The sequence below is a fragment of the Bubalus kerabau genome, chromosome 6, assembly GCF_029407905.1.
Source record: "Bubalus kerabau isolate K-KA32 ecotype Philippines breed swamp buffalo chromosome 6, PCC_UOA_SB_1v2, whole genome shotgun sequence".
Classification (NCBI taxonomy): domain Eukaryota; kingdom Metazoa; phylum Chordata; class Mammalia; order Artiodactyla; family Bovidae; genus Bubalus; species Bubalus kerabau.
The window spans coordinates 104,102,195-104,114,306 of NC_073629.1; the positions used below are offsets into that span (position 1 = coordinate 104,102,195).

General features: G+C 57.7%; 1 protein-coding gene across 1 annotated transcript; it reads left to right on the top strand.

The window, feature by feature from the left end:
- The first annotated feature begins 6,728 nt into the window (after window positions 1-6,728).
- On the top strand, window positions 6,729-11,867 carry CLDN19 (claudin 19). The gene is made up of 5 exons (XM_055586999.1): window positions 6,729-7,436; window positions 8,700-8,864; window positions 8,973-9,057; window positions 10,867-11,019; window positions 11,734-11,867. Exons 1-5 carry the CDS (start codon window positions 7,214-7,216, stop codon window positions 11,780-11,782), a joined length of 675 nt encoding a protein of 224 aa, XP_055442974.1. The 5' UTR covers window positions 6,729-7,213; the 3' UTR covers window positions 11,783-11,867.
- The last annotated feature ends 245 nt before the right edge of the window (window positions 11,868-12,112 follow it).

The following is a 12,112-nucleotide window of genomic DNA, read 5'->3' on the forward strand; positions in this document are numbered from 1 at the left end:
CCTGGTGGTTTGTTCAGAGTGGAAATATGCCCATTGGCCCCAGAGGTCTCACTTGATGAAAATTGTTCTGGGCAGGACACAGTGGCAGGCCTGCTGTGAGGAGGCCTGGTGCCACCCCTGGCTTGGCCACTTCCTGTGCAGCCTCAGGCCAGACACTTAACCTTGGGGACCTCGGGGTTGTCATATGTACGAGGGGGACCATAATCCCTGGTCTGCCCACCTCCCGGGCAGTTGTGTGGCCCAGAGGCGGTATCGGATGTGACAGCATTTTGTAAACTGGAACGCTCTGGGTGGATGGCAAGGATTATCTTTAATCCTTCTCTGGCAGCCAGCATCGGTCAGCAGTGCCCTGGCGTGGTGCCCCCGTATCGGCCACATGCATCCTGCTCTGCTGTCTGGCCTCTGGGTCCTCAGACCTCAGGGTCTCCATTGCAGGACAACGCACACCTCTAGGAGACAGAGTGACAGACCTACAGCTTCAGCTCCTCTGGCCTCAAGCTCATCTCCCATCCTGGGCTTGAGAGGCAGGGGGGTCGTGAGTTGGGAACCTGCAGTCTGAGGGCCCATTTATTCATTTAACCCATGTTTATTTATTGAGCACCAGCTATGTGTCTGGTGCTGGGAACATGGAACCAAACAAAACAAGTCCCTGCCCTTGTAGAGCTTATACTTTAGTAAGGGAGACAGGTAACAAACACATAAATGTGTGTGTGTGTGTGTGTGTGTATGTGTGAGATCCTTTGAGGTAGATAAGAAAGCAGGTTAGGCCCTAAGTGGGGAGCAGCAACAAGGAGGCCAACCTGGCGGCACAGAGTGGGCAAGGAGAGCAGCCAGTGAGGTCGGGGCCCGGGGGCCATAGGGAGCACCTGGGTTTTGACTCAGTGGGACAGGAGCCCTTGGAGGATTTTGAGCAGGGGTTGGGGGCATCTGACTTAAATTTTAAAGGCCTCAGTGAAGAATGTACGTGGAAAATGGGCTCCAAGAGCAAGTATGGAGACAAGGAGAGCATAGCAAAGGCTGCTGCATTTACCCTGGGGAGAGATGGAGGCGGTGTGGATCGGGCGTTGGCAGGGTAAAAGGTCAGGTTCTGGATCTCTTCAAAGTAGAACCAAAAGAGACTTCCCTAGTGGTCTAGTGGCTAAGACCCCGCATTCCCAACTTTGTAGGGGACCCGAGTTTGATCCCTGAACAGGGAACTAAGATCCCACGTGCCACAGCTAAAACCTGGCACAGCCAAGTAGATAAATATTCTTAAAATTTTTTAAAGTAGAGCCAACAGGAGTCACTGATGGGCTGGCTGGCATAAGAAGGAGCAACAAGGATTTAGCCTGAGCAGTTGCGGAAGTGGGGCCACCTTTTGGGCAGACTGCAGACAAGAGGGTTATGGGATTGAAATGTGTTTTGTGTGTTTTGCTCAAGTTTGAAGAGCCTGTTAAGCATAAGATTCTTGAATCTGGAGTTCAGGGAGAGGTGGAGGTAGGAGTTGACATTTTGGAGGTTGCCATCAGCACATGGTGGGTGTTCAAAGCCAGGAAACTGAGGTCAGTGTAGACAGAAGAGGAGTCAGAAGACTGGGCGGGGCTGCAGGCAGCTGGAGGGCAGTGGGGTCCAACAGAGGACATGAGGACCAGCCATGAGCAGGGAGCCAAGACGTCTGGTCCTGGAAGCCAAGGAGAGTATTTCAGGAAGGAGGGGGTGAGCAGCGGTGTCTAAAGCTGCTGATAGGTTGAACAAGCTAAGAACCGGAAACCCGCTTTTTAATTTGGGGATGGGCGTGGAGATCAGTGAGAACTTTAGCAAGAGATGTTCAGTCGTCTTTCAAGTGAGAAGGGGAAGAGAATGAGTGGTGCTGGCGGGTGCAGACCACTCTTCTCAGGAATTTAGCTCTACTCGGGGGCAGGAGGAGCTGGAGGGAGATATGAAAGAACAGTTGTTTTTCAAGTTGGGAGACAGTCTGCTCATGGGAACCATCCTATAGGGACAGTCCCTATTCCTTTAGTCATTGGTGGTCTGTGTCCTGTTTGGATGACCCACTTGCCTAATGAGGAAAAGACCACGTTAATGGAAAGAACTCCAACTTCACCCACATGCTGAGCTGGACAAGACTTTCACTTCCCACCACTTCCGGCTGTGTGATCTCTTGAGTGTGTTTCCTCACACACTCAAGGCCTATAACATGAGATTATAGCCCTTACCTCCTGGGATGGCTGAGAGTATCAATGAGGGAATATTCATAGAGAGCCTGGCATAACGCTTGACACACAGGAGATACTCAACATTACAGAAGACTAATCAGCCTGATTGTGGTCTTCCAGGAGTTTTCACCTCAAGGCAGATGAACTTCACAATTTCAAAGTATGCTAAACCATAGAGACAGCAGACTGTCTCAGTGTAGCTCATGAAAGGCCAGATGTTTTTAGCGGCAACAGAACTGGGATAAGTGCATATGGTTACGGTGGGTGAGTCCTGCCAGCAGCAGGAGGTGATGGCAGGGTCCAAGCTGAGATTGCTTGGCCTGTGTGTGTGACGCATGCACACAAGCGGATCAGCACTGGGGAAGGCTGCCTGAAGTAAAGGGAGAGCAGCCACGGGAGCATGAGAGGGGATGGAGGCAACTCAGCAAACTCAGGGAAGATCTGGACATGGAAGACGTCTGTCTCGGCACTCTGGGCAGCTGGCAGAGCTCTCAGCAGGGGTGCCAAAGACAGCCAGTGCTCAGGACTGTTTGGGGAGGAGAAGAGGGCACTGCCAGACACCCTCACCCTGGTTTAGTTGTTGTTCAGTCACTAAGTCATGTCCAACTCTTTGCAACCCCATGGACTGCGGCACGCCAGGCTCCCCTGTCCTTCACTATTTCCTGGAGCTCGCTCGAACTCATGTTCATTGAGTCAGTGATGCCATCCAATCATCTCATCCTCTGTCACCCCCTTCTCCTCCTGCCTTTGGTCTTTCCCAGAATCAAGGTCTTTTCAGTGAGTCAATTCTTCCCATCAGGTGGCCAAAGGATTGGAGCTTCAGTATCAGTTCTTCCAATGAATATTCAGGGTTGATTTCCTTTAGGATTGACTGGTTTGATCTCCTTGCTGTCCAAGGGACTCTCAGGAGTCTTCCCCAGCACCACAGTTTAAAAGCATCAGTTCTTCAGTGCTCAAGCCTTCTTCATGGTCCAACTCTCACACCCACACATGACTACTGGAAAAGCTATAGCTTTGACTAGATGGACCTTTGTCGGCAAAGTGTTGTCTCTGCTTTTTAATACACTGCCTAGGTTTGTCATAGCTTTTCTCTCAAGGAGAAAGCATCTTTTTAATTTCGTGGCTGCAGTTACTGTCCACAGTGATTTTGGAGCCCAGGAAAATAAACTCTGTCACTGTTTCCACTTTTCCCCCATCTATTTGCCCTGAGTTAGTTGTGGGACACAGAAATGAGGTTGGTGGTAGGGCCAGCAGATCTCTTAGTCCTTGGGAAGGAGGCAAAGGAATGATGAGCCAAGTGCTGTGAAAGGAAATATGCAAAGAACATGAAGGATCCCAGATTAGAGCACCTGACCCTGCCGGAGTGGGTGAGACACTGCGGTGGCCACGCTGCTAGGGGCACTGCTTTCTAGCTGTGCTGCCTAGGGCAAGTCCTCTCCATTTTGAGCCTGGGATTCCACGGGAAAGTCAGACTCCAAGCTGGGGGGAGTTTGGCCAGCACCACCTCCTGAGCCGCCAGCGTTTCAGATGGTGGCTGCAGAGAATGTGCTGGACGGCAACCAACTGAGTCAGACCCTCTTAACTGGCAGGGGGAAAGGACCGGGGGAGGTGCTCCTGTGTTCCACTGGGAGGGAGGCAGAAATGTCATCTCCACACCCATCAGTCATTGGTCAGCACAGATCTACCTACTAAGCACCCGCCCCGCCAGGTACTGCCAGGCAGGAAGGGGCAGTGGGTCTTCAGCCATGCAGGGTGAGAAGGCAGCTGACCTGCACCCAGGGTGAGAGGGCACGAGGGGGAGATCGCCCGGGAGGGGGCAGAGCCCTCATTAGCCACAATTCTTCAGGCGTATTATGTTTTCCAGAAGCACTTCTCACCCATTTTGATCCTTCTAAACTCCCTCATGACCCAGACAGATGAATGCTATTGTCTCTATTCTTCAGTTTGAGGACCAGGACCAGGACCAGAGAAGCTAAGGGACTTGCCTAGCATCACACAGCTTTTCAGTGGCAGAGATAAAGCTAGTACCCCTAAGTTTCTTGTAATGTAAGTGAAAGCACTTTTTAAACAGTGAAGTGTGATACCCCAGGGAAGTTTCTAGTTAGCTCTTAATGGAGGCTGGGGTGGGTTCCTGAGCCTTGTTGCTCTCCCCACATGCCTGGGAGTTGCTGGACTGCAGGGGGCCATGGGGGGTGGCAGAAGCCCTGGGTGGAGAAGCTGCACCTGGTTAGGGAACTCAACTCCAGAAGCAGGATCTGGATTCCAAAGGGCTTTGGAACATGGGTGAGGGAAGACCTTTGGGGTAGGAGAGAATGTTTTGGTAGAACAGACTCAAGACCACAAGTAACAGAAGGCATAAGAGTTTCCAAGGGAGATGTGAGCATCATTGTGGATCATAAAGTGGGTCTGGTCCAGTGTGGGGAGGGCTCGGGGTGGGGGCCCCAGCCAGGAGGAGCGAGCAGTTCCCGAGTGCAGCTGGGTGACCCTAAGCATCTCGCTTCCTGTCTCTGATTCTCAGCTTTTCATTTGTCAGTGGAGAGCCTTGTAGTCCCTAGTCTCCCGGACTGTGTGGCCTTGAGGATCCTAAGGCTCAGAGACCTGACTCAGCTGCTACTCGGGATCAGAATGACTCCTGGATCCTCCTTACAGAGGAAGCCCTGCATCAGGCTGGGAGAGGGGGCTTCCCTGGTGACTCAGCCATGAAGAATCCACCTGCCTTGCAGCAGACACAGTAGACACAGGTTCCATCCCTGGGTCTGGAAGATTCCCCAGGAGAGGAAATGTCAACCCACTCCAGTATTCTTGCCTGGAAAATCCCATGGACAGAGAAGCTTGGAGGACTACAATCCATAGGGTCACAAAGAGCTGGCCATGGCTTAGCAACTTAACAACAACAAAGGCTGGGAGAAGCCAAGCCCAGCCGGGAGAGGGCAGTCAGTCCTTCGGGAATGAATAACTGCTGAGTGGCAGCCCCATGCAGGCAGTCCTCACTCTGTCAAACACTGGGCAGCTCTCTGGGTGATTCCATGAAGCTAATTAGATTTCATGAATCTAATTCCATGATTTAGAGGTGGGACACAGGCTCCACAGCCAGCCAGCTCAGGCCGGTTCCTCCTGGTGCTGCAAGAAAGGTAGGGTGTGGACTAGACAGATCTGATAGGAAAGCACCCTGACCCCGGCTTCCTAGCTTGGGGTAGGTCACCTCTCTCAGTCTCGGTTCCTTATCCACGAAGGGGAGCCCATCGTGAGGGGTTGTCTACGATTAGAGGGATAAGGCCTAGAAACCCTTGCCCGGAGTCTCCACTCTGGGCGCCGGAAGTCCCCTGCTCCTCTAGATCCGACTCTCTCGCTGTCCGTGGTGGAGGGATCAGAATTAGGGACTGACTGTACCATGGCTCTAGGCCCGGCTAGCTTTGGGGGACTCACAGGCGGCCCCAGGACAGCCAGATCCACGTGGCTCGGGACTTTCCAGATCCGAGGACCGCGGTGGGAGGTGAGGGGGTGGGGGGAACAGTATCGGGAACCACAGGCCCAGCATCTCCCACCGCTCCCTTGAGGGCAGGCCCCTCCCCCAGCTGGCAGCCGCGGGGCCGCAGGCCATAACAGGGCCCACGCCCCGGAGGACTCACAGGGCAGTATTGTCTGCAGCGCCTGGCACCCTCTCGTTTGCATAGCCACGTGAAAAATGCGAGGGAGTGGGCGGGGCTGCCCCTGCGGAGGGGTTCTGGGTGGAGGGTGCCTGGAGCCCAGGGTCGGCGGCAGGACCCTGCCTTCCCTCAGCGCAGCATGGGGAAAGGCGAGGCGGGTGGGACGCTTGGGTAGGAGCGGGTGCGGGTGCGGGGTTGGGGGCTGGCGGGAGCAGGAACAGGATTGTGACATTCCCCGGCACCCACGCCTGGCGAGCCGAACTGAACGTGAGGGGATTGCTAATGAGGTCGACGAGAGTTAAACATTCCCTTGCTCCAGAGGGCTGAGCTGGGACTGGAGAAAGGAGGGGAGGGGGGCCTCTCGGCGGGGGCAACCTGAACCCCAGGAATGTGCAGAGGCCACTGCTCCCCACCAGGCTGTTCTGGAGCTAGGGGCCAGGGCCTGGTGCCTCAGGCCCCAGCAGGAGTGTTAAGCCAGCCAGCAAAGGGATTAGCAGCCTGAGCAGTCTGCCCTCCTTCAGGCTGATGCCAAAGGTTGGTGATATCTCCCACCTCCCTGCCAGGCTCCTGGCTGGCTGGCAGCCAGCTCTGTCCCAGCCTTCATGAGGTCTCTCTTCTGCCCCCAACCTCAGATCTCAAACAGACCCCCTGTTTGAGTGAGTCTGGCCCTCCCCTGTTTTGATACACATGGTCCCAGGGACCCAGGACCTCTCTCCCCAACATCCCCTCCCCAGCCCAGTCTCTCCATAGCTGACCTCAGAACCTGCTCCAAAAAGTTCTCCTTGATGTCTAACCCTAGTCTTACCTCCTGTAAATTGGAATTCCATTCTCTTTCCGTCCTACAGGCAGGGGACAGAAAACCCCAAGGGTCAGATCAACTGTGTGATGGCAACATCCATCATCTCAGGGCTGATGCTTGGGGTAGGAATGAGAAATTTAGGGCACTTGTATCAGCTTCTAAAGGGGTTCCCCTAGGGGAAAGGCCCTGAGAGCCAGCCCGGGTCACTCCTCCCAGCCCCTCCTTTCTCTGTCCCTGGGGAGGAGAACCCACCTTGGCCACGCCCCACCCCACCCCCACCCCAGGGGGCTGGGCAGGAGGAGCTTTGCTGGGGACCTTGCCCTGGCTTAGGCGGCTACTGTGGGCGGGCCCCTGGCCTTTCCAGCTTGGGCCTCCCCCTGCATTCTAGAGCCTGGATCTGCTGCCTTTGCTGCTGCCACTGCAGGGCTGCCGCCTCTCCTCTTCAGCCTCTGACCACTTGCTGCACCCCACCCTCCCACCCCGCTGCTCCTGTCACCTGGCCATGACCTCGGCCCCCCCAGGGATCCTGGCCCAGCCCTGAGCCCTGGAACCCCCAGTCGCCTCCCTTGGCCATGGCCAACTCCGGCCTTCAGCTCCTGGGCTACTTCCTGGCTATGGGTGGCTGGGTGGGCATCATCGCCAGCACAGCCCTGCCGCAGTGGAAGCAGTCCTCCTACGCAGGTGACGCTATCATCACCGCCGTGGGCCTCTACGAAGGGCTCTGGATGTCCTGCGCCTCCCAGAGCACTGGTCAGGTGCAGTGCAAGCTTTATGACTCGCTGCTCGCCCTGGAAGGTAGGCCTCATGCCCGCTGGGATGGGAGGCGGGAAGTGGGGGTGGGGGGCCCGGAGCAGACTTTCCCACAGTCTGCCATCTGCCCTGGGCTGCACTCGCCAGCCCCTGCCCCTGTGCACTCGTGAAGAGCCAGGTCAGCCTGTCCCCTGTCCAGGAACAGGGGCTCTAGGTTCTGGCAACTGTGGGTCCACATGCCGGCTGCCACTGCAGCCTTGAAGGAGTCCCTGACCCTCCATGTCCTCATCTGGAAAGGGGAGGACTAGGTCTCTGGCAGGACTCTGGGAGGGTCGGAGGAGATACCGCCGGCACTCAGAGGGGCTTGGTCAAGACCCTTCCCTCTGTTTCTCCCCACACTCTGTGCAGACACACTGTGCACACATACCTACTTGTCAGTCCTGCCACGTAGACAAGTGTGCGGGCACTCGGGTGCACCCACACACACACACACCCTGATTCAAGGGACATGAACTTGAGCAAACTCCAGGAGATGGTGAGGGACAGGGAAGCCTGCATGCTGCAGTCCATGGGGTCTCAGAGTCAGACATGACTCACACACACACACACAAGCATGTGCATGTACATGCACATCCACACACAGGCACCTGAGTAGGCAGGCAGTTCTCCTCCTCCTGAGGTGTGGGGCTGAGTCTGACAAGTTGGCTCATAAACAGACACCACTATAGCTCTACCCTGGCTGGGAGCCCACCCACCGCCCTCTGCCCAGGGCCCCACAGGCCTGAGCCAGGCTACTGTCACATGGCCCCCGCCACTGCGGACCAGACAGGTCATCTGGCCTCCATAAGGGACCCAGATCCCCTGAGCTGCCCCTGGGCCCGGGACTGACCCCAGCAGCAGGCATCCAGCTACCATGGGTGACTCAAGGGGCAGAGGGAAAGGTGACCAGAGTCAGATCCCTCAGCTCCTCCTTCTGCCAGATCTGAAAGGCCCCAGGAGAAGCTGCCTCCCAACCCCACTGCCTGCGAGAGCTGTGCCAGGCCCCAAGGGGTCGCCTGGTCAGAAAGCAGCAGATGGGAGAACTCATGCCCCCCGTCACCACACACTATCCAAAGGACCCCACAAGCGAGAGTGAGTGGTGGAGTTCACTGGTGTGGCTCAGCTCCACACCCTGCTCTCACACCCTCCCCATCCCCTCACACCTACGCAAGTAGCACCTCCAACTTCAGCTCCAGGCACCCCCATCTTGGGCTCCTCCCACCCACCTACTTCTCCCACCCCCGGCTCAGTCCCTCCCGCTCCACCCAGGTCACATCCAGTCAGCACGAGCCCTGATGGTGGCGGCTGTGCTCCTGGGCTTCGTGGCCATGGTCCTCAGTGTCGTTGGCATGAAGTGCACCCGGGTCGGAGACAGCAACCCTATCGCCAAGGACCGTGTCGCCATCGCTGGGGGTGCCCTCTTCATCCTGGCGGGTAAGTGCCCAGCTCCTCCCCCACCATCGTGACTGTAGCAAGCAGCCCCATGCTGGGTCGCCATCTGGGGGCCGGAGCAGAGCTGAGACCTCCCTCCCCTGTCCTTAGGCCTCTGCACTTTGACGGCCGTCTCATGGTATGCCACCCTGGTGACCCAGGAGTTCTTCAACCCCAGCACACCTGTCAACGCCAGGTGAGTTCCAGGGCATGGCTTGAGCCATGGCTGGGCCTCTCCCTCCACCTTCTCTGAGGCCACTGGCCTTCGTCCAGCAGGGCGCCTGGAGGGGAAACAAGGGACAGGCCCCAGGAGCTGTCGCTGAGAAGTTCTTTGGTGTGGGGAGCAGACAGCATGTGGCTGGGCCCTCCAACGGGGTGGGAGGCCTATGGAAGCCACCCCAAGGGGTAATTCCCTGGCTCTTGATTTAAATCCCAGCTCCACACAGGCTGTCTGTCTGACTGGCAAGTTCCTTAATCTTTCCGTGTCTGATTTCCTGCCCTGGAACATGCAGCTAGGACCAAGGACACAGCTCAGTGTGGTTGTGAGGGTTCTGTGAGATGGTGCAGGTAAGGGACCTAGCACAGTGCCTGGGTTGTTACTTCTGTAGGAGGCACAATGACTTTGAGCCAAAGAGATGAGGTTGGAAAAGTCTTAAGGGCAGATGGCAGAGGCCCTTGCAGCCGTAGGAAGCTTTCTTTTCCCCCTCTTGGGGTGGAAGGCAGGACAATCCCTCTGGCTGTGGTGTGAGAATGATGGGGAGTGGGCAAGGCCAGTAAGGTCCTGTTGTAGAGGTCTGGAGCAGAGGGCTTAGGGCTGAGGGGCAGAGATACTTAGAGGCTAAAATGGTCAGGACTTGTAAGGTCAAGGTGTGGGGGCCAAATAAGGGGCTCTGTGAAGGGACTGGCCCCTCCCCTTACCTCTCAGCTCTGCCAGGAGCAGAGAATGGGACAGTCTCAACCCCAGATATCCCAACAGACTTTGAGGCCTGGGGTGGAGGATGAGGAGAGATGGCTGGGTCGTTGCAGCCTGGAAGGCTCCCTGGAGGAGGCAGCAATATGGAGAGGGGAGGAAAAGGAGACTTCAGGAGCGAGGTTCAATCCCCGAGGCTGGCCGCTGTAACCACGAAAACCTGCGAAGCAAGAGGTAGCACAGCTCAGAGACGCCAGGCTGACACTCAGCCTGTTCCCTCAGCACTCCTCAAGGTTGCCCGAATTGCAGGCTGTGTGCTGGGCCCTGGGGACATGGACGAAGCCGCTGCTGTCTGCCCTCAAGGTGCTCCCCGGGGAGCCAGATAAGCAAGGAACCGATCAGCCACCATGTGAGAGTCAGTGCCAGGTGGCGAGCAAAGGGGTCAGGGAAAAGCTGCCGCCGGAGGAGGTGGTATCTGCACTGGGTCCTGGAGGCGGAGGGGACACAGATAGCGGGACACTCCAGCAGGGGGCGCCTCGGACCCAAAGCTGGGGAGACCTGGGCGCTGCAGAGGGGACGCCGGGCTGTCCCGCCTAGCCTAGGGGTGGAGAGGCTGGAGTGCCAGATGGAGCAGGCGGAGGAGTCTGGCCTTCCCCAGAGGGCAGTGAGAGCCCAGTGGTGAGTTCCGTGGGCCAGACCATGACCAAGAGAGGTGGCTGGACTGCCCCGTTCCTCCCTTCCCTGACGGCCTGGCGGGGCTCCCCCCCACACACCCCCTTGCACTGGCCAGAGGAGGAAGGAGGCCCGAGGTTGCACAGAGCAGACCAGCCTGAACCTGGGTTGCTCTGGGTCGGTGGTTGTTGATGTGGTGGGACAGGGGCTGAAGAAAGGATGTGCGTTCATCCCAACTTCCCCAGATGTGGGTTCACCCGTTTCCCCAGAGAGCCCAAGGAGGCTTGTGAGGCCCAGCCTCCGCTCCCCACGCCCTGCCCACCCTCCGCTCTGCGAGGCAGAGGCTGGGAGGCCCCTGGGGGAGGTCGGGGTGGGGCGGGGATCGGCACAGTCACACCTGATGGTGTCCTCCACCCCTCGCAGGTACGAGTTCGGCCCAGCCCTGTTTGTGGGCTGGGCGGCTGCCGGCCTGGCCCTGCTGGGCGGCTCCTTCCTCTGCTGCACGTGTCCGGAGCCGGAACGAGCCAACAACAGCCCGCAGCCCTACCGGCCAGGCCCCTCCACGGCTGCCCGAGAGTACGTCTGAGCCTGCCCAGCACCCGCCGGCCTGTGCAGCACCCCGGGTGGGGCCAGGAGGGCTCAGGGGGTCCCCCAGGTCGGTTAGGGCTCTGAGCAGCTTGTCCCCAACCTAGGCACCCAGTCTGCGTTCTGAGACTTAGACCCAGACATTCAGAGAGAGGCAGGAGGCAGGCCTCAGCCCTCCTGTGCCGCTGGGGCCAGGGCCAGGGCCAGGTACAAGCAGGGACCTGTCCACACCCCAGCCAGCTGCAGTTCCTTTCATGGCCACTTATTTACTCATCCGCTGGTTGAGTGAGTGACTACTCTGTGCTGGGCCTGGAGGACGCAGCAATAAAGACGCCCTGGGGGTGGCCAGAGCCCATTGTCCCCCTGGCCCACGGGGCTTCTCACAACCCCAGGAAGGAAGTAACGTCAGGATGACACTTGTCCCCGATTACACACACAAGGAAGTGGGTTCAGAGAGACCAGGAGGCGTGGCCCTGCTGCCTCTGAATTCAGGTCTTCCAGTATGCCTGGAGCTGCGTGGACACTCACACAGATGGCTGAGCCAGGCCATGTCACCCCTGCCCCAGAAATGGGCTCCCGCCGCAGGGCTGCTGTGAATTGCACTTGCCAGTCCCTGGGTCTGGGCCTGAACCCCACAGCCCCTGCCCCAGCCCCGCTGCCCTCTGCTCACCCCACTAACTAGCTCTCCTCTCTTTTGACTTTCAGACCAGTTGTTAAATTGTCCGCCTCCACCAAGGGCCCCCTGGGTGTGTAATGTCCAGGTCCCCAGCCTGGCTCTGCCCCGCCTTGCCACACCTAGACTATGTGCTTGATATTTTTTTTGGAAAGAAAGGTGAACATCCAGTTCCGAGTGTGGTGTCATTTGATCCGTCTCTGGTACGGCAGAGCTGGACCCTGGGCTCCTTGGACACAAGGACGGGGAGACAGGTCCAGTAAGGGTTACACAGCACATGCGAGCTGAGCAGGATCCTCCCTGACCGTCCTTAGGTTGGCACCAGCACCTCCTTGGTCAGAGACGCAGCCCTGCTGCTCTGGCTGTCCTGGAGCCCTCCTGGGAAAGGGGGTGATCCCAGGGAGGCCCTCT

Bases quoted from the DNA above. Each gene is read 5' to 3' on its own strand.
- CLDN19 (XM_055586999.1), top strand. From the start codon at position 7,214: ATGGCCAACTCCGGCCTTCAGCTCCTGGGCTACTTCCTGGCTATGGGT. The intron at 9,058-10,866 runs GTGAGTTCCAGG...CACCCCTCGCAG, and splicing joins AGCACACCTGTCAACGCCAG to GTACGAGTTCGGCCCAGCCC. The intron at 11,020-11,733 runs GTACGTCTGAGC...TTTGACTTTCAG, and splicing joins CCCTCCACGGCTGCCCGAGA to ACCAGTTGTTAAATTGTCCG.